This window comes from Corvus brachyrhynchos, unplaced genomic scaffold, assembly GCF_000691975.1.
Source record: "Corvus brachyrhynchos isolate BGI_N302 unplaced genomic scaffold, ASM69197v1 scaffold115, whole genome shotgun sequence".
Lineage (NCBI taxonomy): Eukaryota > Metazoa > Chordata > Aves > Passeriformes > Corvidae > Corvus > Corvus brachyrhynchos.
Window position 1 is genome coordinate 1,136,117 of NW_008239553.1, and position 27,512 is coordinate 1,163,628.

Sequence of the window (27,512 nt, forward strand, 5' to 3'; positions counted from 1 at the left end):
TCAGCAGGTAGCGTGGCACATGCACTTCTGCAAATGCCAAACCAGACAAGTGATGCTCACTCACTGGCAGTGGTCTGGCCACTGATATTCCAAAATTAGGAATTCAGCTCCATCCCTGCACGCTGAGTGCAGCAGCTTAAAGCACTGTTGCCACCCTTGCTGCATAGTTTGCTCTCAGTGCATGGGTGACACAGGGTGTCCTCTCACTGCCCCAGAAGCAGGACAATAGCACAGGATTTACAGAGCCTGAGGGAATGATTTGCTGCAGCATACAGTGTTGGCCTGGTGCCACTACCATGGAGGTCAGGGTCGAATTTGCCATTGGCTTATGAAGCAGCTGGTACTATTGAAAAATGCCACCCTTTGGCTCTGTGAACTTGGGCTGCTTTCTCTATCGCACACTAGAATTGAAAACATCTTTCATCCGCAGCACTGTGGAGAGGATGGGCTATCTAGACAAATGTAGATGTAGAGAAGAGCTATCTAGACAAATTTCCTTTTCTTCCTAACAGCACTTGGAAATCCGCCCTTTAACCAGACTTCAACACAAACTAACAAAATCACAGCCCTTTAAATAGGAACTTCTTCCCTACATAGATATGTATGCAAGTCGAAGAGTGAGAGCCCAGCAGTTATCAGAACCCATCTAAGGCCACGCCCAAAACTTCAGTTGCACTTAGTTTCTTGCAAGAACCTATCCTGTTTGGTAGTTTTTCTCCATGTTTAGATAAATGCCCAGACTCAAGCAAAAAGGGACACAGTAAAAATCCGGGGAGAGCCATTATGCATGACTGTCACAGTTTAAGCATCACTGTTGTGCTTTTAGATACAGACATATCCAGGCACTGCAATGCCAGCAAGTAGAAGGACTATCTGAAAATAATTTTAAAACTTAAGACACACTACTGAAGTAATGAAACATGGAAGTAAATAACTAAAAAGATTCCAAAATGAAGCCTAAAGAGATTTGCCAATGTCAACAGACAAAATCTGCTGCACACCCAGCCTTAACAGGAAGCAGGAATTCCTTGCCTAGGGACGTCTTCTGAACAAAATGATTATAAGCCTGACATTATAAACTGTTTAAGAGTCTTGTCCCTTGGGTGGTACGAGCCAACAGGTCTGTGCTGAGATGGCAAAATGAAGTAATACATGCTGTTATCTCAGAGCACATTACAAGGCTAAGCTAGAGATGGTATTTTTATTGACATTCAAGTAATGCTTTTTTCAATAAAAATGTAATCCTGTGGCCCTATAGTGATTCTTCAGCTGTGGAGGTCCAGAGTCTAAGGTCAGGCCTTCATAAATGGGCATTTACTCATGCTCAGCTGACTCTAATGTTGCCCTTTGAATGGACACATCAATGATAGGAGTTAAACTGCCTCACCCACTTCCACTAACATCCTTAATTTTTTATACCATTTTGTCGATGCAACCTGGAAGCAGAGATGACAACTCAGACCTGCAAGAGTGAACTTTGGCTGCTGTGTGAAATGTTTACCCTGACCACTGTGTAGAGTCACCCACCAGGCTGCAAAATCAACATGAACTACATGATCTGATGGTTTAGATAACACTCACCAACAGGGACAGAGCAAACTGTCGTCCTCTAACTTGTGCCTCATGAACTGCAACACTGCTCAGGTATAATATACTGCTCCACCCAAAAAAAGGACACACAGCTTTACATCTCAAATCCCACTGTGCTCATGTACAGAAAAGGGGACATAGGCATGGTCTACATACTGTTAAATGGGAGTAAAGGGGGTTGCTCACAACACAAGCTTTCTGTAGGTGCCTCAGCATGCCTGCTTGCACTAACTTAAAAGAGACGATAGTCTTAAGAGTTACCCTGTTTCAGGCTATGGCTCTAGAATAGTAGTCTCTTTGGAATGCTGTTAGCGCTGATACCTTGCACTGCCCTCAATCTGTCCTTCAGAACTCTGCCTGATGCTCCCTGGAAAATTTCCCAGAGTGGTTCAGCTGACAGTAGTATTAAAAATCACAGCATGTGTCTGTAGTCTTCTTTGTATCAGACATTCAGAGATAGCACACTGCAGAGATTCAATTGTTGCAACTATGTGCTCTTAAAAGACTGCATCTGTCCCAGGGAATGTCTTTACCAGAGATGACCATCTCCAAGCAGACAGCTGCAGATCTCATCCAGTGAAAACAGTTTTTCCCCCTAACAGCTATATAATTTCAAGTCTTTGCTGCAAAATCCCCTACTCAAGTTTTGCCCTTAAATTGAGGGTCATCCATGCACAAAACCTCTTAGATCTTTCCACTGGCACACCAAAATAAAGAGTAACACTATTATTCATGCCAGTCACTGCTACAACAGCCTCCCTGGCACACTAGTTTCCCGGGAATGCTGTTGAACAGATACCCTGTGCTGTCCTCCGTGTCTTGTCCTTGAGAATTCCGCCCATTATTCCTTGGAAATTTTCCCAGAGTGGTTCAGCTTACAGCAGTGCTAAGAATCCCAGCACACATCAGTAGATGGTTTTATATCAGGTGTACTGGGATACAATGCAGCTGAGGCTTGATTATCACAAAGTTAGCTCTGTTATATCCCCCCTTGGTTATTTAAAAAAGAAAGAAGGAAAGGAAAGAATAAATAGTGAAGTAAGTCAACAAGAAACCACAGTCCATTCCTTAAGTGGTAACCAGGCTACTGTGCTTTGGAACTTTTCCTGATACAGCAAAAGACACCATGAAGACAGGAACTTTGGCAGCAGTAGTTTTGAACTCCACAACCCCCAACTTTCCTCTGTTTTTCTATGCATATGTTTCTGGAAATATAATTGTCTGCTTGGGAAGCAGTCAACCTCCAAATGGATACCTAAGCAGCAGCAAGCCTCTGGAAGTTACTGTTGCTAGAATCAAAAGGAGATTTTCAGCAAAGCAGCCCTAAATTCCTGAATTAAGCAATGTCCTCCTTTGCCTGACCACTGTCACCATAGTGACCACAGGAGCTGCTGCCAAGCCACTGCTCTGTGGCTTTGGGGGGGGGCGGGCGCACACGACGGAGGCGAGCAGGACGCCGTGCCGGGAATGAAGTGACTTGGACTCGGGGCCTGGTGATGGGGATGGGCTGTGGGACCAGGCACTGGGAGCAGCCTTGGGTGTACTGTGGTGGGAAAGGTGGCTTACAGAGCAAAGAGGTGCAATTCCTGCCTTGAATGCCAGCCTCGAAGGGCCAGCACTGCCAGAACTGTTGCAAGGTTACTAGAGGAGTCAGAAGGTGAAGCAAAAAGAGTTGATGATGAGGAGCATGATGAAAGAAGGCATTCACAGCAATACAGCAAACACGGTTAAACTGGAGCTGGAATAAGCAGATTCATTCCCCTCGACATCATTTGTGTGGACTGCTCCCTCTCCTGGGGAAAACTTGACGAAAAAAAAAATTAAAGATCACAACCCAAACCAATTCTTCAAGCAAACAGTGCACCCCCAGAGCTCACAGGCAGACAGGCCTCTTGCTTCCAGGTTGAAGTTGGAGAGGGCAAGGTGCAAGACCCCTGTGCTGCCCTTCCCAGACAGGCTGTGTCCTGGCTACAGGAGCCCGGGATAGTGAAGCCTGCTATAACCTCCAAACTCATGCCCAGCTAAGCACTGCTCCAGCCTGCGCAGACAACAGCAACACTGTCTTCTCCCTGCTTGGTGCTACCTCCAAGCACCACCCAGACCATCCTCCACTCTCAAACCACTGGAGTTGTCCAGTGGCGCAACAGGCGAGGATCCAGGAAACAGTGCTTGCAAGCACTTTTCAGAGTAAATGCTGGAGTACAATTTCTTCTTTGCTGGGAATTGGACAGAAATCACTAGTTCCAGTCTTTAGTGCTGGTAAGGACTGACAATTTTAGCCACAGAAATAAATTTCAGAGTCTGTAAGCGAGGAAATGGAAGGACAATCTTGAAACATACTGTCGTGGTGAGAAATACTCACCACTTACCTAATCTTTGCTCCTTTAGGATTCCAAAGTCCAGTTAAAATCTTTGCAGTGAAGCTAGCTCAGAAGATCTTGCAATAAGATTAGAACCAGCTGGTGAAAAATGGCATGTTACTACAGCCGGTAAATACCCACATGAACCAGCCCTAGAGAGGTGAAAGGCTCTGCTGAGCTTAACAGCTCATGAGCATATACCATACTGGCTGGAACTGGTGTATGAGTAATGCCTCTTCCTTCTAAATCCTTTCCCAGGTGATGACCTCTGCTGTGGAAAAGCAATGATTTAAATGCGCACAATTAAAAATGAGAAAAGAATTATTTCCATTTTACAGAGAGGGGAACAGGCTTGCCTGTAAGCAGAAAGCAGTGGCGGGGTGTAAAAAAACCCAAATAAACGAATACTTTCTGAATCCCTGGAGTTTGACCGAAGTCTTCCACCTTGTCTACTTGCTACAACAGCTTTGTGGAAGCTTTCATCCTGGCAATGCAAGGATGTAAGGAAGCCTTGCTTAATTCTTAATAGTCTCTGAGAGTTATCATATGATACCACGTCAGGAAATCATGCAATCAGCAAAGGTCACAAGACACACAGCCATTCCTCTTGGCTTTACAACTGCTTTGCACAGCCAAGACTCCTCCTTCTTGCACCATTTTGAAGTCAAGTGCAGCAGCCCTCCTGCCTGCCAAGCACTGGGAAGTCCTGCCATAAGTCAGGCCCTGTAAGTGACACATAAATTTTTGTGTCTACAGGTGCCAAAAAGAGAACCATAATGGATTTGCAACATCTAAATAGTCTAAATGGATTCTTACTGGCTGCAACTGCATCTGCTTGGCAACATAAAAGAGGTGCAAGTCTCACTTGTACAGATATGGTAGGTTGGGGCAGGGGTGAAAGCTTTTACGAAAGATAAAAAGGAATGTAGGAAAGTCGCCATTGCCCCATGTCTTCTACAATCTAAAAGAAAAACAGGTGTTCTAATAATTTTACTGTTCTAACTATGTGAGATACAGGTGCCTAATTGAAGTCTCATTCTACATACATAAAATTTTGCATGACTGGGAAAGGTCCTTGTCCTGAGGAGCTTACAGCTTTATTGGACTTAAAGGCTTTATTAGGTGATGGGCAGGACCATCTCTGTTTTGCAGACAGAACACAGATCAGGAGCCAGACTCCACATGCTTTGGTGATGTGTAAGGCAAGTCTAGTAAGGCAAGTCTGAAGGAAGCACAAGAACAGAAGAAGTAATAAATATAAGGTGGAAAAGTTCAGGACTATAAAAAATAATACCCATTGCAATCTTCCCTGAGCAATACAGCCAGGAAGTCTTGATTTCCAGGCAGTCAAACTGCTCCTTTCCCCCAGAGGCTGCCCCTCTGCTGCTGGGACTGCAGCATGGAATGGCAGCATGGGATGGCTCAGACTCCACAGTGCACAGCCCTGTGCTTGTCACCAACCCACCTCGACCACAGATCATGTGTGCAGACTGGGTGGGCTGCAGTGGGGGAGCAGGTTCCCTTCTGCCTCCCTTGGCCTGCTACTTCTGGCAGAGGCATTTCTCAGCAAGTTGTGGAAAAGCTCAGTTCTCAGGGCCCTTAACCCACTGATAACTATGACTACTCAGTCACTGATTAAAAGCATCTAAACATGCTGTAGATTTGGTAGAGCCTCTTATCGCCTCACCTTCCTTTCTGTGACTCAATTTGACTTTCTGGAGCACCCAACCTAAAGCCAGACTTTCAGAGCAGATCAGCATTTGGGTACTGTTCTGCTTTTTCTCAACAAGTAAAATTTGGATTCTGAGACCCAGTTCAAGGGCACACAAGCAGCTTATAATAGCCAACCAAGATTTCCTGCACCCCTGACCACTGTCACCCCTGACTGGATGTCCCAGTCAGTCAGGGAATTCTTAAACCTCCACAGAAGGACTCTTCTCTGCACTTTAATCGGTGTTTAGGAGATCAGTGCTATTTCAGAGTGTATCACTGCTGTGTTCCTTTAAGAAAGCCAGTTAATGTTTTGGTTTTTTTTTTTTGCCTCCATCTCTTTGCCACTGTAACTCTTATCTCCTTCAAGACCACTGGGATATGTGGTAGACATGTGGTTGCTGCATTGTTCTGTGTAATTCTTGATCTAGAAAAAGGCATGGGAAAAAGTAAGAGTCCAGAGACTAAACCCCATGGCTTCTCTGAGAACAGCAAGGCAGGGCTGCAGAACAAAGAAAAATGGCCACATAGCCTGGATTGAAGGAAGGTCAGGTAGTGTTCAGCTACGTCTTTCATTATTTTTATTCATCCATAATTTTTATTAAGACTTCACAGAAATTATTCTACCAGGTCTGCTCAGATAATAAATACCTCACAGTGTGGGGGAGAATAGCAAGTAACGAGAGAGTTCAGTATTCCAGAAAGAGATGCTGCCTAGGTGGCCAGGATCTTCGTACTGCTGATAGCACATAGCATGGAGGTGCAACCCCATAGCAAATAGGAATTTAAAAGTACTGCACAGCAACAGGACAGGCAGCAGCCAACTTGCTCTCACTTGATTTTGGGAGCTGTAAGACCAGCCAACAACCCTTCCCCCTCCAAATAGACTCAGGGGACAAGAGGAAGATGATACACTGCTTGCTTCTTTCCACTCTTTTTCCCTCATGCCCCATTGCTCCTGTACTTGTAGCGCCCCTTGCACAAGGACCTTTAACACAGTGGCAAGCAGGTCCCAACAGGATGCGAGGCACAGCAGCACATGTGGCCTGCCTACCCTTGGCAGGAGTTGTTCTGACTAATGGAAACAGCAGAAACTCGAGAGACAGGCATGGAGAAGGCTGGAAACTGCTGAAGGGGAAAACTCCTGGTGGAATGCAAAAGGATTAAAACCGGCAAGAGCACAGCAGCATTCAGCACCAAGTTATTCCCAAGCTTCCGTAGCCGAGCATGGCTGGTTGTTTTCTTCCCCCATATAATGCCCAGATGCACTCCCTCACAGTACAAAACAATAAATGGCCAAACAGCTTGTCACTAATACACACTGGTTTCTTAACGGGAAGCAGGGCTGCAGAGCTGGGAAGTCCCTCTCTTGGAATCCTAGTGCCACCTTGTGCTGGGAATGGTAACAGTCAATGGATAACAGAGCTTGTCCAGAACAGCGAAGAAGGGCGAGGAGAAGCCATCGTTGGAGCAAACCTGCATTAAGCGTTTTGGCTTTTGGAGATCTTTCCTCTTGGTACCAACCAGCATGGATCCCAATATCCCAGTGTAGGGTAGAGTCCTTTTATGAAGGCACAGGTGGGCTACAGCGAGCAACTCTTTGCAGGTTTGCCCTGACCCCAGACCAGCACCGAGTCACACCTCAGCTGTAACCCTGCACGTAACAGATGCAGCTGGCAGGTGTCAGCTCTGTCCTTGGCACAGGCAAGTCCAGGGAGAAACACGGTGTCACCTCAGACAGGAAAATTTTGCTGAGTATCACTGTCTTCCCCCTCTGGAGCCTGGTTTGCAACAGGTAAACCTGTTAAGTAGGGCAGGTATGGAAGATGAACCGGTAAAATGCAACAAGCATTTTACAGAGAAATTTCCAGATAAAAAATACTGCTATCCTAAACCAATGTGCAGGTGAGAGGAGCCAGCTGGCTTCCTTGGGGGAGATGAAAGCAGGGTCTGAGTTTCTTACTTGTTTATTTTAAAATTATTTCAAGACTTTTCTCCAAAGATGGGTTAAATTCCATATGGTTAAATTATATTCTGAATATGAACTTCTGAAAATGCCTGCTTCTCTACACTGAGTTTTAGGGGAACTTGTTCGTTTGTTCAAAACTGAGAGGTTATTAATTTTATAAAAATTGTATTTCAAAGTCAGTTGCAAAGATTTTGCACTGCAGTTGATCAATTAAGTTTTATCTTTCTACAACTTTGGAACATTTTTGCAAGCTGGCTATGGAATTGCAGACAGTATTTTGAGTTTTATTCACTTCAGTGTTTCTTTACAACTTAAAAGGAGGGAAAGAAAAGCATTTTGAAAAATATTTCTGTAGCAAGGTAGGAATTCTCTTGCAAGCACCTTGGAAAGAAACGGTGCGAGTATCCTGCTCACGCAAACTGCTCACAACCAGAATTCAGTCACCTGAATTTTGAAGTCAAGACTTACAGCTAGGTACTCTTAAGGATTAAAACACCACGAGAATAACACTGTTTTCTCTCAGAACAAGAATGATAAACCTAAGAAATTGAGAATTCAAGTTATGTTCAAAAGAAATCTGACTGTGCCACAGAAATGCAATTAGAGAGGACAGCTCTTATCCCTAAGGGTCTTACATAAAGCATAATTCCAAAGCTACACATCTAGGCAGTGCTTCTGTGTCTAGCAAGACTAGGGAGGCAGATAAAGGTTACCATTTAGGTACTCACTACAAGGTAGAGTCAGACTAAGAGAGCCAGATGGATCATTTTTGCATTGGTGATTAATCACCCCAACTGCGTGTGGGAGGGGGATACACCTCAGCTTTTCGACTGAACCTAACATCACATCCTGAGGGGGAGGGAATATCATCACTGGAAACTTGAGAATGCTGAAGGCACTCTCAAGAGAGAATGCCACCAGGCTTGAATTTTGTCTCCCACTTCCTTCTCCCAGATTCCTGTCCCTTTGGCATTTGTAGTGCACAAGCTCTGACGTAACAGGATGGATGAACACCAGTAGTGATGCCACCCAGTTCAGCAGCCATGGCAGCAAAGCAGTGCTGATGTTGGGATGTTGGTTCCCAGCAGCAGGGCTGCTCTTGGCTGCTTTGGTGCAGCACCTGCCAGGAGCACTGCTCAGGGCTCTTGCTGACAGGGAGCTCTGTAGCACAAGTTGTGAGGCGTCTTTTTACAGACCCCAGACACTTCTCTTCTGGGGCAGCAGCTGCATCTTGTGTGCAGGTCAGCTGCATAGGATGGAAGTATGATATTGGAAAAGCCCTTCAAGGAAGGAGTTGAAGATAGGGTAAAACATTAAACACCCCAGATGGAAGCAGAGAGCACCGTGTGACCCAAGTATTTCCCAGCAGGGAAGTATTCTATGTAACTGGATGCTTGATGCCATTGCCATGGTACCCATGTGCTCTGCCTGCCAGTGCTGTGAGAAGGGGTATGCACATATGAACTGATTACTAATTAGTGTAATAACACTATCCATAATGTTATATCACTCTTACTGACAGCCCAGCCTGACAGAGAAGTGTTACATGCAAGCAGGCATGAGACAGAGATCAGCTCATCCCTTACCTAACCTCTGTGTTCTCACTGACAGCACTTTCTACCAAACACCCCTCATAGCTTTTCCCTCTTGGCATTTCCCCCTCTTCAAGTCTCTGGAAGTCCTGCATGTCCAGTCCCTCGTGACACACTTTGTCATCAGAGCAAAGCTAGAATGGCTCAGACCAAACAGGTCCTGGCATCAGCAGGGTCCAAGAGGAGAGTTTCTTTAACAATGAGGGCATACCCAAGGCTAGATCTCAAAGTTTGCTGTTACTCCTGAAGTTGGGAAGTGTTGTCTGCTGAAGCATTAGTGAGTTGGTGTTATGGGATGGTAATCCCTTCTGGACTGTTGCCTACTGTGACTGGATGGTCTGTGGCTAATCTTTGGCTCTGGAACATTTTCAGTGGGTCTTGCACTTGGGCTACAGAAGAGGACTTAAATCTCTTGATCTGGAAAGACTACCCTTCTGTCCTGGTATTCAGTACAATCCAAGAGATTTTGGTAGCCCTGAACTCTCCAGCAGTCCTGTGGACAGGGACACCTTCCACTAGACCAAGTTGCTCAGAGCCCCATCCAGCCTGGCCTTGAACATTGACAGGGATAGGGCATTCATAACTTCTTTGGGCAACTTGATCCAGTGTCTCACAACCTCCACAGTAAAGAATTTCTTCCTAAAATCTAATCTAAACCTACTGTCTTGCAGTTTATAGCCATTGCCCCTTGTCCTATCACTTGTGAAAAGTCCCTCTCGAGCCTTCCTGTAGGCCTCCTTTCAGTGCTGGAAGGTGCTCTAAGGTCTCTGTAGGGCCTTCTCCAAGCTGAACAATCCCAGTTTCCTCAGCCTGTCCTCATAGTCTCTCAGCCTCTAGCCTCATGGAGCATAGGATGCTCCAGCCCTCTGACCATCTCTGTGCCCCTCCTCTGGACCCACGCCACACATCTGTTTTTCCTGTGCTTAGCACTCCAGACCTGGACACAGCACTCCAGGTGGGATCTTATGACAGCACAGCAGGGCCAGAATCACTCCCTTGACCTGCTGGCCACATTTTATTGTATCTACCAATTTACCACCAATTCTGTTGTAAAGTAGTGTGGCCAAACATGGTAATTACACAGAATCACAGAATATTCTGAGTTGGAAGGGACCCAAAAGGATCACTGAATCCAACTCTTAAATGAATGGGGACTGAAGCAAAAAAAAGGACTAAAAATCTAATTAGGAAATAGAGCTGACTTCTGATGACATCATAAAGCACCAGTGGAAAAACGTATGGGTTGTTGGATCCATGGAGAGCTCCACACTTGACTGAAACTCCCTATCAAACACACCAATCTCTGCTTATTAAGCTAAAGCCATTCCCAAGCAACACTGTTTCACTGGCGCCATACCTGTTTCAGCACTGAGATACCTGCACATGCAACAGGGAGGTCTCCAACAACACCACTACCACCTAAGCTTCTGCAGCAGGAACTATTGTGATCAAATTTCTTCCAAGGATGAATCCAAGTAAAAGTACAGTGGGGAGAAGAAGTAACACTGAAACAACCTGTATACTATGCAATAATAAAAATATTTAAAAAATATTTGTAAATAAGGTATGTGAATTCAAGCACAACTGCCACAGAAGTTCCCTTGGCTGGCAAAAAGCAGGAGCTATAGCAGGCAAAAAAGAACAAATGTCACTGTTGCTGCCATGCAGTACTGCTAAAGAACAACACACCATAACCTCCTTACTTTGTGAAATCAAGTTTCGGAAGGGGCAACAGAGATTATGCAAGACCTACTTAAAACCCAGTCCAAACAAGAGAATACTCACTGGGGAGGGGGATTTAGGAAAAGGCATGATACTAGAAGATAGAATGCAAACTTAGCTGATTTTAATTTTCAATAGGTCTCATTCTGCACAGCTCCCAAGCCTTCAACTGTTCATTCTAAAAAGGCAACCAACCATACAATTATGGGGAGCAAAGAAATTCTGCTTCTGAGCTGATTTGAAAGAAGGTAAACTGGCAGTATTAGGTAAGGTAAAATGCACAAAAACCAGAAAAAAATCCCAGCCAAAAGCAGACACGAACATACTTTGGGTATGTGAGGGGTTGGCAGCGTAACTGCACATGACAGGATGCTCCCAAATCTGCAGCCAGTCTGCCATTTTCATAGTGGTTGGGATGTTTTCTTTGTAGCCCAACAACCCGTTACAGGTAACGCACAACGAGCTGGCAAAGCCCATCCATAATACACTTCCTCCAGTTCTTCAGCCTGCTAAAAAGTGCTGTGGTCATCTCAAACCTACTCAGCTGTGGCATCTTTTCTTACCAGTATCTTGGACAAGGAGACATCAAGGCTAGACAGGGTCCCTGACAGTCAAATCAGTATGAGCTCCACAATGCTTTGCAATCTGGACAAGAAACATGGCCAGGCTCTCAGGTTCTCAGACAAACACCCACTTTCCCCTAAGGTTATGGAAACATTGAGATCTGCCGATTCACAGATAGATGATGAAAGAAAAATGCCCACTTCCTGTGTCATGGGAAGGGGGCACAACTGGGGTTGTGGAAGCCCTGCCTACCTGCCCAACTTGGGGGAACACATTTCATTGTTTTCAAGGTATCTGTACCACAAACATCTGTATAGCAGGACATGGCCATGGAAATGACTAGGAGCTTTGTTCCAGATTCTCCAAGACAAGAAGGCTGTTCAATGAACAAGACCAATCCAGAGATCCTGATCCCCAAAGAGTGACTTGTACTTATCTTCACAGTAAAGGAAAAGGAAAGCAGCTCTCATTAAGAGGTTGGCCAAATGATGAGTTAGGAGGATCATCCACTCCAGGAAAACAGCTTCTCCTTCTAAGGGCAGGATCCACTTACAATTTCTTCCCTATTTTATCATCTGCTCTCCTTGCTTGATGCTGGTTTAGCAAGCTCTAACCCTGCTCTCAAGCACACTGGTCATAAATACCTACAATGATGGGCAATGTTTATTTGCTGCACTGACCTCCTTTCCCTCACATGCTCAGGTGAGTGACATTTCTGCAAACCAACCCCCCCCCACTACAACCACTGAGGCTGCCAGAGAAGCACTGAGTATGAACCTGCAAGCAGGAGCAGCAGGGACACAGAAGGGCTGTAAGTAAAAAGTGCAGAGACTGTTCAGCTTTCACTGGTACAGCCACACATGCTTGTAGGGCACAGCACCCAGTGACAATGCCTGTGAATTCTGGAAGAAAGAGATGTATTAGTGTCATTTGTCATCAGCTGTTTCCTGGACACTTCCTACTTCAAAGCAAGCCCTTAATTACCCATCTCTCTCTATCTCTCTCTCCTTTAACCTATTTTATGGTAAGAGTACAATTAGAGACCCCACAAGATAAGCCACCACAGCTGTGTGCACACTCATCAAAGCGTTCATGTATCCTTCCCCTTGAAGGCCATGATCTGACAGAATGAGCCATGGACTGCATAGACAGACCCACCCCTGTTCTAAAATCATGCACACTCTGGCACGACACAGGGCCTTTCCCAGAGACTGACGAAGTTACAAGTATTAGATTGAATTTTACACTTAATTCTCTTCACTATGCTTTCACCACTGGGTAACAAAGTGATCATGTAACTCAAGCTCTTTAGTGGTAGGGGAGATAAAGTTGGACTTGATATAAAAATCCTGAGCAGCCAACAGTAGATTCAGCCGACCCAACACCACCTGTTTTAGGATGAAACTTGTGTTTCTACACCCCTAGACAGAAAAACTTGAAACCTTACTGCACAGTTGAGTAGAAACACAAATACCATAGACCAAAGCAATATACAGTTATGTCAGCTCTGACGTTTCAAACCTGTTTGAAAGAAATGGCTTAGAAACAAGCTGATTAATACATACAAACAATCCATTGTGCCCAGAAGTTTCCTAACATTCTTTTATTAAAAACCAAAGAGCCAAAGATCGCCCTGATGCTCTTCATTGTTATAAAGCAGACTCTGAAGTATTAAGTGGACTATGTATGAGCAAAGAACTCCAACTGATGCAGAGTTTAAAACTAGGTTTACAGTTTCCTATTTTATTGGCATGGATGTATTTCTAAACTTAAAAACCCTTCTTGGCAAGTTATCTCAATTTCTTATGACAAAATTTCTCACAACACACAAATATTTACAACATATACATATTTTTTCAGTCTTTTACAACTGGTTCTTAAAAGACAAACAATTCATAGGTTACCACAGAACAAAAGCTGTGACTTAGTTGTTTTTAATTTGATAAAACTATCATAAGTTAAAGTGAATAGATTTTTCTTTAAATTCCTTGTAGCATTTTACAAGTGCAACAGAAAAATATGAAGAACCAATTTAGGATAGCTGCAGTTCATTGGATAAATGTTGCCCGTCGTAATCACATTATTTCACAGCAAATTCTTGAAAAAATAAGCACCAATCATTCTTGCAAAGAACAATTTTATCTAAAAGTATTGAAAAGTGTTAAATACAAGGTGTTTAATTTACGTAACAAGCAATAAATACACCATATCCAAACTTTATTCTGCATACTGCTACCCTTGTACATATAATGTACTAAAAAGTCAGCAAATTGTCAACACCTTTTCATATTTTTTTTCTCTTTTTTTAAAGAAATCAATTTGACTTCCAACCAACGGTTTGCTACTATAACAAAGGCCACAAACAGTACGTCTGGGACAGCATACAGTGTTAAAACTGACAAACTCCAAGGGGGAAAAACCATCTAGCAAATAAATCGGAAAGCTGTAGATCATTGCTGGTGATATTAACATATACTAGAAAACCTTAATATGCTGCTACTATGATTTTGTAAATTGTTTAGTCAAATATTGTAAGAGCAAACTAACGCTCCTACAGATCAAAAATAATTCTGTAGCCACACTGTATTCTCATTGTCCTGCATGGAAAGATCTGATGCAATTTCATAACTTTGCTTGAGCCTTTATTTTACAACAGAGCATTACCTCTAACTTGGAATTGCACATAAGAAGGCTATTAAAAAGTACAATAAAAATCTGCACAAATCAGACTTAAGAACTTGAGTCAGTATGCTGTACACTTTCTACAATATTACGTTGATAGGTGAATAAAGAAGTGCTGCCACTAAGTTTTTCAGAGAGTTCTTTAGTTGAGGAATAATCAAATGGAATTTTTGTTGGGTTTTTTATTATTATTATTTTTTTAATTTTTTTTTTTTTTTTAAAAAAAAAATGACATCCAGGTCAGTTTAAGACCTATTAAGCTTATGCATTGAGCCTTAAAGACTGATCTTCTCTCCTCCTGGAAGAAATATCAATATCTATTGAATCCTTGCCAACAATAAGCCTTAATCTCTTCGCTGGAGGAAGAGGAATAAAGTCATCAAATTCATCATCATAGTCATCTTCCTCTTCATCGTCCTCTTCTGATGAAGATTCATCTGCTGTTTCCTCTTCATAGTGACCATAATCATCTACTTCCATTCTTGACTCCAAAAGGGAGAGAGTTTCACTACAACACACACCATTTTCATGAAGGTCCTCAGGGTATGTCCCTCTGTTTTCTTCCTCTCGTTTTAGCTGTATTTTTAATTTTGTTGAACTATTGCCTGATCCTGAGTTAAACCCATTATTTAGCTTTGCTACATATAAATTATTATCTTTTTCATGGTCTTTACTTAATTTTATGCTTATTTTTGAAGAATTCATTCCATCACTCTCTTGATCATTTGCCTTGCTACTGCTATCATGGCGCCTACGAAGAGTCAGTTTAGGGATCCCAGAGCTATTTTCAAGGATAAGTTGTGCATCATACCTTGTGATTCGTCTTTTCTTTTTACTTTTTGCAGTTCTAAAGCTGTCTTTTGCTTTAAAATTGTCAGTTGTTAGAGAGCAGCCACCAGATCCAGGGATACAGTCTTTAAAGCCAACAGGTGTGTCCACCACGTGGTTTTTCTCTTCGAGTTCTGAATGAGAACTAATCAAATCTGGTACTTCATCTTTCACAGGCGTGTTGTGCATAGTATCAGTTTCCTCTGTTTTTGAAGATGGTTTCACAAGCTTTCCTTGTCGAGATTTCTTTTTTGATGTGCCTGCATCATTTCTCTGGCACCGACCCTCCCCTTTATGTGATGGTCCATGAGCCACATTGTTGTCGTTTAACACACGAGACTGCTGCTCTGCAATGTCCGATTGTGTTCCAGTCAAGTTACTCTTATAGCTATCCAACGTATTTGGTTCAAGCTTTGTGTCAGAGGTCTCCTTCAAACTCATCCTTGTTCTCATCGACCTCCTCGTGATGTATGTGCAGGGTGCAATATCACCATGCTCATGAGCACCTTTCACAGAATTCAGTTTATGTTCTCTCGCTGCATGCCTCGTTAAGCATCCGCTAGAGACTGCAACTTTGACTGGTCCCTCCAATTCTTTATCCTTTTTAATGGGCAAGTTTTTATACAAAACTACTTTAGGCTCTTTGAGAACTAAATTTCCCATTTCAAGCTTTCGAGAAGCATTCTTTTGCTCTGGCCTTTTGCACTGATTTCTCAACTTTATCTTTGAAAGTAAAGGCTTTGCAGGCTTTTTCAGTCTCTTTGGTACCCTGGAATTATTTATATGAGTTAGTTTAGATGAGGTAGAATTTGATGATGCTGGAATTCTTGATATAGACTGTCTGGTTAATGTTCTATTTTTGCTGTTCTTTTTTACGCCAATTGAAGATTTTCTGTTAGCTGGAAAAGAAAAAAGTGGTTTTGTTATGACACTGCTATATCCTGAATTTCCCACTCCCAAATACTGCAGTTATTTTATTTATTTGGAGCACTTCAGAGAAATCCATGGAACAGGACAGACAGTATGTAGTAAGGAATGAGACTGCTTAACTTGCAACTCAACACCTGAAAGGAATTGCCAAACAGGCCACAAGTACATCAACATTTCCAGGTACACTTCTCCTCACTATCCCCAATATACCAAGTTGGGTTTTTACTGAACTTTTTCTTCTATCGATTTAAAAAAATATATATTTGACATTATCCACAGCTTTTGCTGAGTATTATTCCAGCAAAATCTGAGGATCGGCCTGATCTAATATTATCTCCAAGATTTTTTTTTCCTAGAGAAGGAGGAAAAAACCCCAGACACCTTATCTAATGTAATGGTTTCAGTTTCAGGTGGAACTACTGCCTACTGTGGCAAGCAAAGGAGTTTTGTCTGCTCAACAGAGGTGCAACTCTAAATACTGGTAATTAGAGACCATAAAAAGATTTGGGGACATTTTTAGGGTTTTTTTTTTTGTTGGTTGGTTGGGTTTTTATGTTCTGCTTTTGTGTTTCATTTTTTAGTATCACAGCAGCTAACAGGAGACAGATGGAAATGCAGTATTTTATGTACCTCCAAACCTGTTTACCAGTTAAATCTAAGTTGAAACTATTTGTATGATGCCCATACTGAGGGTGGCAGAGGTGGGGAAGTGGGGAAAGCAAATCAATCGTACTCACTACTCCATGGAGAGAAGTCTTGCAGGAAGATTACAAACAAAAATCCCTTCCAATTTCTTCTGAAATGCCTAACTGTGCACTTTCACTGTACAAGAGGTACCTGAACTATCAATTCTGAATGTGGAAAGGAAAGAGCTGCCCAATTTAGAAGACTTCTAAAAGAAACAACTATTTGTTTAATAATATCTACTAAGAGTATTTATTTAAAAATTCTTTTCCTAAGAATTCAACCTATGTTAGTTTTCTTTCCTAAACCACACTACTGCCTGTGGTATTTTACTGTATTTTGAAATACAGAAATTACTGGCAAGACTTTAACTGACATGTTTATAAATATTTGCTTTTGATATTAAAAAAACAAAAGAACATACCACCTATTGTTCTTCAAACACTTGTGGGAAACCATGAATTTGTTGTTTAAATTGCCTTCAGATTCCTGAATAAATTAGTTTTAACAACCAGTATCTGAGAAGCATCTCAACACTAGGAGAGGAATTCCATCACAGTGAAAGTTTTCCATGTTTTCATGAAGCCTTTAATGACTCCAAGCTCTTCTTCTTACTTACTTGCATTACCTTTTTCCTGAGTGGTATCTGCATCAGTGTTAGAGCTGACGGACTGGCTGTCGGAATTCTTGCTGCTGTCACCCAACTTTTTAAGTCTGTTCAATCGTTTGTCTGTTTCTCTCAGTCCATATTTACTGTTAATCACAGGAGTAGGTGCTGGCAATCCCACTCTTGATTTAAAAGCACCAGTTCCACGTCTATAAATAAAAAGAGGACACAAGGTATTAATAAATCTTAATGTAAACTTAGAGCTTTGTTTCATGTACAGTAGTTTGGATCCCAAGTACATCTGGATCAATGATACCAATAGCCACAGAACTGGTTAGCATTTTGTGGGTTGTCTTCTACCTGTCATCTTGGGTGCCTAATGTCTCAGTTGGCCAGCAAGAACAGCAGGATCACCTAGGAAGAGTACATGGATATATGCAGAGAGATGCAAATCTTCCTGGTGATGACTTTTGGAGGCTTGAAAGAAATTGTAGAGTGCCAAATCTCCCACTGCTCCAAACATACCCACAGATCCTTAGAAGAAGATCCTACCATTTTAACATTGCAAATTAACACTCTTTACAGCAGTTAAAATTGAGACACTTAAATATGGGGTTTTTTTGTAGTGTATAAAGTGACTGTTGTCTCATCAGTCTTGAAACAAGAAAGAATGAGTCCTTACTAACAGCCCCCAAAACAGCATCTTATATATTTGACTGCTTCTTCCACACTCTTGTAACTGAAAAGCAGATTTCTAAAGTTAGAATTACCCAAACATTAGCTTTAAAAAGTAACATTTTCCTGTACTTAATATACAAAAATGACAAGTTAATGAAAATGTTCAGACACATAAAACTAGTTTGTCCTGAAAAAGAAAGCATGTCCATATTACACTAAAATCAATGATCAAAAGAACTTGAGCAAAACGCCACATCACTCTGTGTAACAAGGGAGGAACAATTCTGGTGCCAATTTATTCAACACTTAACAGTTCCCATGACTGAAGTACACTTTTACTAGCAGCTCTCGAGATAAAGTCTGAGAATGCATCCTTCGCTTGGAATGACCTACCAACATCATGTGAGCTTAGAGGTCCATACCAGATGGTTTTCCCTTTAATTCCAAGACTTTTTAGTAATCAAAGTAGCCAGTAAAAATGAAAGCAGGATTATTGAACTATTTATATGTAGGTGCACTAAGTTATCTCTCAATATAAACAATATTTTGTCCTTTATAGGGTTTTTCTTCCTACAGTTAGATCAAAAAGAACAGTGAGTTCTGTGCAGCTCCTCTTGGAACTGGGTGAAGCTCTCTGAGATGATGCTGAGCCTCCCTGCACACAGTGAACAGAAATTTCAACATGGCAAAAAACAACTATGGAATTCTTTCAACTGATTTTGTGAAGAAACCAGGTTGGGACAGCACAGGTAAAAAACAAATAGAACAACTTTGCTGCTGTTGAGTGATGGACAGATAGAGGCAAATACTATCCAAATCAGTAGATATTTACAAATACACAACCCCCCAAGTTCTAACAACACTGGGTACTTTTCCCATTCCCAGCAGAAGAGGACTTCAGGTCCACATATAAAACATTAATGGAATTTGCTTTGTCTAGTGCAAAAAAGAGCAAAAGTTGGGGATCAGTTCACAATGGTCCTGTAGAAGCTGTAACTGCTTTTCCTTCCAATTCTACTTTATTCAGTACAAATATTTTTAAGAATCTACACCCCTGATTTGTTCTGTTTTGTCTCATTTTGGGCTAATCTCCAGAACAGAGAATCAAAAGATTAAGAGAACACAGAGTTCTCAGGAATCATCACCATTCTGTAACAACACAGAAAAATCATTATAGCAAACAGGTAGGAAGCAATTATTTTGTGTCCAAAGATCTGCGTACTCATAATCAAGGACGTTCAGTTTCACAAAATAGATCATGAATATGCCGAATTCCATTTGAAAGCTATTTACATCAATACATACCTTTCACAGGTGTAACATTCGCAGTATTCATTATTTTCTCCAAAAAACCCATCTCCGTAGTAACAGGAGATTTCTTCTCCAGGTTCAATATCTCTTAGAGCTTTCACACATGCTGTATCTCTGCCCGTTGATACAAACTGGGGAAGGAGATGACAGGAAGGGAAAAAAAGGGTTAATCATTAAGGCTGCACAGTATCTGAGTAAGGAAAAAAAGTAAAACAGTTGGGGAAGAAAAGTTGGAAGGACAAAGAAATAAAAAAAAAAGTGGGGTACTTTATTTATTTTTAATTTCTTGCTTACCTTACAGTTAGGTCTGCAATCTGAAAAAGGTCCAAAACATAAAGTCAATTAACTGTGGATAAGACCTGAAACATGAATAGTTGCAGATATCTAAAGTAAGGATTCACTCTGACTTCAGTAACTGCAGAATCTCAGCTAAATACTGGGAGTTAAGTTAGTACTGCACAAAGCCATACATCAAAAGATACCTGCTTTGGTACAGCTGGGTTTCTGACCTCTTCCCTGTGCTATCACAAATGTCCAGTTTCCCTCCTCTTCAGGGTAAACAGCTTTATCTGAAATCCTACCTGCTCTTTCTTTGGCACACAAATGCAACAGAATCAGCTAAGCTTCTGTGCAAAAGGTTAAAGAGCCGTAAGTTCACCTAATGAAGATGTTACTGTTGACTGAGTTCACAGACAATTCAAGGTAACCCACAATATGCTCTACTAATTTAGCTGCCAGTTCCAAAGTCTCTTTCAAGGAAGAGGGCATCACTTCCTAGAACCTTCTCCGAGTTTCACAGCTGATCAGCTCTGGCTGGGAAAATCCCAATAAGATTTTGTTCTACAGTAATACAGTATGCAAGATTCAGACATTTTTCTCCCAAGTTCCTGTGCTGTTCAGCTCACATACAACACTTCTGAATTTCTTATGCCCTTCAACATGCTTCCTATACTTACTACTCACCATGATTGATAAATGCAGCAGGACCAAGCCATAGTTGTGCACAGTTTTTTCGTGTGGAATACATGACACTGAAGTCATTTTCCCCATGCCTCAGCAGCATGTTTTCTTCCATTTCTGATAGTTCAGCAATACAGCCCACAAGTAATTCTATTTTATCATTTCGTTTCCTTTAATGTAAAAAGAGTAGCAGAAATAAGACAATGTGTGCCAAAATTACAAAATAATTTCACAGAAAGAAAAGTTGTTATAGAATCAATTACATCAAATCTGACATCAGAAACAATTACCACCATTGTTTCTACAATTTCCTGAGACTGTAGGCAAGAAATTGCAAGAGCTGATTACTTCAGCTTCTGCAATTGTTAAAACCAAAAGCAAGATCTTTTCATTTGTGTACACTCCCTCCCCATCATCACTTAAGAAATTTTGACTTCCTCCAGCTGCTCTTGCTTGTGTTTCCTATACTTCTTCCCATGGCCAGGAAAATCCAGTATAATGAAAATGCTTAGAGCTCCATGGCTTTTTAAGTGAGGCCCAGTAATGACTCAAAGAAAGGCTGGATGCAAGATGTTTTCCTTCAGCATGAAGCTGGTCCTTGAAATAGAGTGAGGAGGGGGAATGACAGACACCTACAAAAATCAACAAAACCACGAAGCCTTTGTGTGCAGACAGCTGATGTGCCATCGTGAATAAAGCAGTGCAGAGGCACTTGAATGCTCAGCTTAGTAGAAGCGCAGAGCTTCCATTTTCTTGCATGGGCGTTGTTTCCACTGCTCTTCAGAGTGGCCATTTCATATTTTGGCCAGATTACTCTGACACAGATGAATATGGAGATGCTAAAGGTACACGAAGGACACAAAATAGAAGTGAAGCCTTCTAAGTGCAAAATTCTCCTTTGACAGAGAATGCTGAGAACTCTCATCAGTTTTGAGTCTCAGCAGTTTTCCGGGTACCAGCAGGGTGGAGAAGCAGCTCTCCTGTCTTGCTCACCTCTCAGGCCACTCAAAATTTTGAGCATGAAAACTTAATCTGTTTTCAACACACCTACATGCAAAGCTTCTACCCCAAAGAATCAGCCAAGAGGTGAATTTAAAAAAAAAAAAAAACCAACAAGGAAAAACCCCCAATCAGTATTTTTTGGGTTTTATCATGATTGTGGAACTTTCAGCTCTGGTCATGAAGAGCTGGAAACTGGCCTCAGCCTATTTAAAGCTTTCTCTGCAACACGTGGAGGTTGTGTTGCCACCAGCAGGGTGTCGAGCCACTCAATTTCAGTGTGAACATAACAGCATTTCCTCACCTCAGATGTGCTGGTGCGAATGGGTACTGCCACAAAGCAAAGCTCATACAATTGGTGTGTACACTTGAACTGATTTTAAAATCTGAATTAAGCCAGAATCTGCTGGTACTGCCACACATACGCTTCTAATGAAACTCAGATGTGCCAAAATGAGATGGGGAAATACAGTGGGGTTCCAGCCTTGTGTTTCCAGGAGAGATTTATCTTGCACAATCAAAATGTGCAAATAACACCTGTTTAAAAAAGCCAAAAATCTAATTTCCCCCACAATTATTTGCTGTATAACAAATCTGCCAGAATGTCGTGTTACTCACAACTCTTGAGTAAAGAAAAACACTAATCTGACTGAAAATAAGATTTAAAAAAAAAAAAATTGCATAATGAACACTACATGCATATGCCCAAATATAGAAAGGAATATCTTCCAGAGCCATGGATCCTGCATTAAGTACTTAGCAAAAACAGAGAGAAAACTCAATTTGCAAGTAACAATACAAAACTATCTCTTTCACTGGTTGCAGTTTTAATTCTAAATCACTTCTTAATATATTTTTTAAGATTCTTTCAAAATAATTGACAGAAACAGAATGCAACAGTGAACTGTATTTCTTACCATTCTTTCGTTGCAACAATTTTGGCTCCGTTTTGCTCAGAAGAATACCGATTACAAGGCAGTATCTCAAACCCACTGTCAGTTGCAAACATTCGTAAATAAATAAATACCTGCAATGAAAAAACCCAGTATTTGTCTGTTACAGGCAAAACAAAAGCAGTGAGGAACTTCTATTAAAAATAATGAAAGTGAACTGTACAAAAACACACACAAAATGGATACTGGAGTGGGATACTGTCTGCTGAAATGCGTTTCTATATGCTTTAGCTATATGTATTATGTTGATCTTACTTCTTCACAGTGACTTGCAGGAATCCTCACATGGGTAATGGGATTATCCAAAGAGTTTAAGAAAATTAAATATACCTTAAGTGGTACAAAATTGGTCCAACTAATGAAAATGGGTAATTTTTTTCTTAAAATCACTGAATAGTTGCATTCAAGCAATCTCTCATCTTTAAGAACCAGTGAGACCTAATAATCTATAGGAATCCATTTTATTATTTGAAATTCTGAAAAAAGATACTACTTCCACAACAAACCTAGATGCTGAATTCAAGGACTGTTGAATTATTTTTTTTTAGTTGAAGTGTGATTGTGTTATTCAAAGAACCACTTTGACAAAGTAGAACTTTGTCTGCTAACTTTTCACTGCGTTACTAGATTTGGTGCATTTTAAAGTAGGCCACATTCCTTTTGGTTGTACCTGGAAACAACAGACTCATTCCCGAAAAAGTGTCTTTTTTTTTTGTTAAGTAAACAATACTATGATTTTTTTGCTTTGAACTTTGAAAATCAACAACCTTTATGCTACATACAAAATGGATTTGGGGTGTGGGAAGTGGACGAGGAATAACACTCCCACAGAAAGCCCCTATACCCAAAACAACTGAGGTATTTTGATGTAACAAGGCTACTCCCTTTTCCTTTACCTTCTTTGGTCACCCACTTTGATTTACAAGAGCTGTGAGTAAAAAAGAACTAAAACAAACCCCAAGCCCCCCAAACAAACAAAAACCTCCAACCAAACCACAGTACAAATACACGGGGGAAAAACCCTTCTTTTCTACACTCTATTAATAAAAGGCAATGAAAGTTAAAAAAAAAAAAAAAAAAAAAAAAGGAGGGTGTGTCTAGTTAGGCTTTAAAAAAATAAAGGAAGTTTCTCTTAAAAAACAACAAAACAACATAAAACACTCGATTGCTTTACTATTGCTACATTCTTAAGAAATGTTTATGTTTTCTTTGCCTTTCAACCATCTAAAAAAGCACATTAATTACAAATACACCTACATGTTCCTTGAATAACCTTTCCTGCATTTTGTTCTTGTTAAGAAAATAGTGCCGGGCCCAGTCACCTGACGTCAAGGACTTGAAGGCTTTTTCTAAGTGCTCATCTTTCTTAAAACGTTCAATCACCTCTTTGAGTTCTTCTTGCCTTCCTTTAATAGGTCGAAATCTGAAATAAAAAATAAAGCTATTCCAGTCCACCATCAGTCATTCTCAAGCCTTCCTCAGTTACTCGCAGCACACAGTTCTTCTGCTACCCATATAAACATTTAACTACCTGCATAAAGACACTGAACCAACTTTTGCCAAACCCAAAGCCTTATTATATTGATAAATTCACTACAGGGGATTATGTGGATCGCAAACTTAACATTCATTCATATAAAATACAACTCTTAATGACAACACAAGAAGTATCTACAAATACTAACACGTGGCAGAGATACTACATCTGTTGAAGATTAAGGTTCCACAAGTTACTGCAATCATAAGAAGTTTTCCCCCCCCAAACAGGAAATCTTGCGCATGTAAATATGAAAACGAACACCTATACATTAGCAGAGAATTCCGCCTTCTTCCAAAAACTTGAGATTTAAGAAAAACTACCCTTCATATCTTCTGTGGGAAAAAGTAACAGAAAAAACCTGCATGACTGCCGGAAGTGGAAGCTCCATTTTTGAGCTGCAAAACCACCAAGAGAAAGCAGCACTTAGTTACAGATTATGCCAAATCCCTATAAATTGCCTCTGACTGCGCACATACCCCTATATGCTCTGCTTTGGGGCAGAGGTGGGGTGTGGGTATTCTTAAATATATGCCACGCCCCAGAAGACTCTTCACACAGATAAAAATTTCCCAGGATCATGAGAAAGAGTTTTCTGCAGCTCTTTTTACAGCTCGCATGTTTTGCTTACATAGCATTTGACAAAAGCGCTAAACAACCTAAGAGCTTCTGAGCAAATGTGTAAGAGTAAGTCCTGTTACTTGTTGCTGCAAGTGCATTACTATGCTGATTTTATTTCCTCTTACTTGCCAAATGAAATCTGTATTTCATTACAAAAATAAACAACGGGGAAAAAAAATTATTGAAGCTGGTGGAAGGAAACTTCCATCAACTTCCTCACTGATAACGCTGTTTTTTAAACTGCTAAGTGAATGGACTTATTGTCACCTTAGAACACTGAATGTTGCAAGTAACTTCTTTTTAAATGACCACCTAAGATTTGGTTCTTCCATACAACTTGTATAAAGGAAACAAGAAAGTGTTACTTCCCAATTTTGTTTCACTTTTTAAAATACTAAGAGTCTAACCAGAAATAAGTAACAATGATGAGGATTTGATTTCCTTTGTTAGAAGGAAGATGCTTTATTTATGCTCCTGATACAATGAAGACAGACCTGCTAACAGCAGAATCACTTTCAGCAGGTTATCAGCATTCATGCTACTGCTTTTATAAAACTCTGAATTCTCCATCTGAAAAGCTTCCTTGTGACATAGTAACTAAGCAACCTTTTAGACCTTTTTGAATCCAGCAAAATTTATCAGCATAAACCTGTGGGCTTTCAGAGAACATGGTACAGTAAGGAGTTCTGAGCAGACATCAGTTTCAGTTCTCTTCTGGCTGGGCCACGACATTGAACAAGACAGCAGGAGTCAGTCAAGAAACAGATGCCTGCTTACAACTGTAGCACACACCATGCCAAGAAGTTTCAAATCAAATTCTTCATTAAAGAATAAACTTACCTCATCATCCCAAAAAGCTAACTACCTAACAAACTGATGAGACCTTATCATGCAAGAAAACACCCCTCAGACTAGAGATGACACAATCATTATTTTTGTTCTGCAGCACACCAAAGTCTTCCTCAACTTGCCAGTCACACATAGGAGTATCTCTGCTCTCCCAAAACCAGAAAGACTTTGCCCAGATTTGATAGTTGTAACTCACAGTGCTTCCTCATACATGAAGGGAATTTAAAATCATATAGCCTGAACTGAACCTGACTAGTTTCAGAACAGGGCTTGCACTCACTTTCAGTTCCAATCACAAACAACTTTCCCAGCAAGAAGCCAACTGCATTTACACCATGAGAAGTAGAGAGCACACCCATATGCACAAGCATGAAAGGTTAATATTTCACTTACACCTCTATCTGCAAATATTACATAAGGGAAAAACCCACAGGATTTACAAATGAAATTGGTCTTCAGCTATGTCTGTTCTTGCTGGGCTACATGAGTGATTGCCCTCTCCCTTACACTTTATTTTACATGTTGAAATGCACCATTTTTTAGCTAAGTGATCTGCAGGAGCAAAGATGGGTGGAAAAGCCATCACATTTGAAATTGCGTTACTACCGGAGACAGGCAATGTATGTGCTGATAGGCATCATCATACTTATTTATCATCAAGAAGCTTGGTCTAGGCTAGCTAAAGAAAACAGCATCCCAACTGAACCACCAGTGGGGAAAAGAAATACAGAAAGAAAAAGGAGGGCAGATGCCAAGCTTAACAGTGGCTCTCACGACCTACAGAAAAAGAATCAACACCCTACATCTTCTAGCAATTCTAAGCACATCTTACAACCTCAAATGCTCGTATTTTAGGTCTTTCACAACACATGATTCTCAGAGGCTGACCTGATGTCTAAATGACCAGCTACCTTCGGTAGCTTGGAACCTGGCCCCAACCCATGAAAGTCACTTGCACACCGCCATGGATCACATTCAGCAGGTGTTTCTATGGGTTCTTGTCTCAGGCACCACACTGCTGGTGGAATTCATTAAGTGATTAGCAGAAACTCATGTAACACCATTCCTAAGAAGTAAAATAAATAGTGTATGCCCAAGCCTTGCAAAGGCCAAAAAGATGGCTGGAAACAAGAAAGGGATGAAGAGATTGTAAAACCCCCAAAACATTATCAGATCAGATGAATGCTAGATTGCATGTCAGGCATTTCAAACAGGAACTGGGTTTTTCAAAGATTATGACTCTCCTGCACCCAGGGGTTCAAAAATTAATACCAAGGACTCTCTGCAGCACCTCTATCAAAATGTTGTTCTTACATGGTGACAAGACAGAGATAATGAGAAAAGATAAAGAGGAATCCAAACAAGCAAGAAGTGTCCACAAGTACATGGGAAGATGCTGGAAACCAACATTATGTTCAACATTTCACTCCGAGGGTTCCCAAATTGGTGAAACAGAATGACACTGTGCACCCTGAGCCTGAGTTAGAGGGTTGTTCACAGCTCAGCAGCACATGTAAATTGCACTGAGAGCATATGAAATTTGTAAGCAAATTCAGAATACTACAGTCCAGACTCCTCATGAAAGGTTCAGTCTTTCACAGGTGTATCTCCATATATACTTTAAAAGGTACTTTCCTCATTTGAGACACTGAAGAAGCCAAGAAAGCCTAGAAGTCCAGTGTTCCTTAAGAACTGGGGTCTGCTGATAGATACTTCACTTCTCCCAGGTGTATCATTGATTAGTTTATTCGTTAGTTCTTTGGAACCAAAAAGCCAATTGATTTTGAGAAGCAACCTTGCATACTACCACTTTGGTGTTACAGGGCTTCCACGTTGACATAAAAAAAATCCCAAAAACTTACACACCTGCTGAAAGAGTCTACACAACTGTTTCTGAGCTCCACCATGAAAACAGCCTGAAAAGGCCCCACAGCTAAATGTATGCATATAAAATGAGCCAAAGAAATTGTCTTTTAAGTATCAGTAAAACAGGAGACTAGTTCAAAGAAGAGAAATAGATAGAGAGAGCACAAGGAAACCAACAGAACAAACCAGCCAACCCAGTCTCTAAACAAAAGAGACAATTAAAACCAGAATTGTTTATCCAGACTTCTGGTTTCCTCCTATGAATAGTACCTTTATTAAATTCTATCATGGACACTGAACAAGACACATTGGTGTTGGAATCTGCTCACAGGCACAGACTCCTTGAGCCACCCTATGAGCAGCTCCAGAGGTGAGGTCTCATGGGACATGAAGTCTGCTGCAAAACAGTCTGGTCTTAGAAGTAAGCAAAGAATGAAAACCTCAGCTATGACAGTGTCTAAAGAAAAAATATCAGCCTTTCTTCCTGACAACCTGCTGAA

At 41.1% G+C, this 27,512-nt stretch overlaps 1 protein-coding gene and 1 long non-coding RNA gene across 6 annotated transcripts in view; one reads left to right on the top strand and one right to left on the bottom strand.

Moving 5' to 3' along the window:
- Positions 1 to 16,677, top strand: part of LOC108448518 — a 35,440-nt gene extending 18,763 nt beyond the window's left edge. Inside the window, exon 3 of the long non-coding RNA XR_001864413.1 lies at positions 16,352 to 16,677. This is a non-coding gene — a long non-coding RNA (uncharacterized LOC108448518). The remainder of the gene's footprint in view (positions 1 to 16,351) is intronic.
- Positions 13,096 to 27,512, bottom strand: part of KMT5B (lysine methyltransferase 5B) — a 27,738-nt gene continuing 13,321 nt past the window's right edge. For 3 of the 5 annotated variants that reach the window (XM_017741753.1, XM_008639366.2, XM_017741754.1), the window contains 7 exons: positions 23,397 to 23,562; positions 22,104 to 22,213; positions 20,191 to 20,357; positions 19,522 to 19,541; positions 19,222 to 19,358; positions 17,251 to 17,447; positions 13,096 to 15,916 (listed from right to left, as the gene is read on the bottom strand). In XM_017741753.1, the coding sequence (XP_017597242.1) occupies positions 14,451 to 15,916; positions 17,251 to 17,447; positions 19,222 to 19,358; positions 19,522 to 19,541; positions 20,191 to 20,357; positions 22,104 to 22,213; positions 23,397 to 23,562 (2,263 nt within the window). In that variant the 3' untranslated portion in view covers positions 13,096 to 14,450. The remainder of the gene's footprint in view (positions 15,917 to 17,250; positions 17,448 to 19,221; positions 19,359 to 19,521; positions 19,542 to 20,190; positions 20,358 to 22,103; positions 22,214 to 23,396; positions 23,563 to 27,512) is intronic. The other 2 variants (XM_008639367.2, XM_017741755.1) reach the window with 2 other exon arrangements.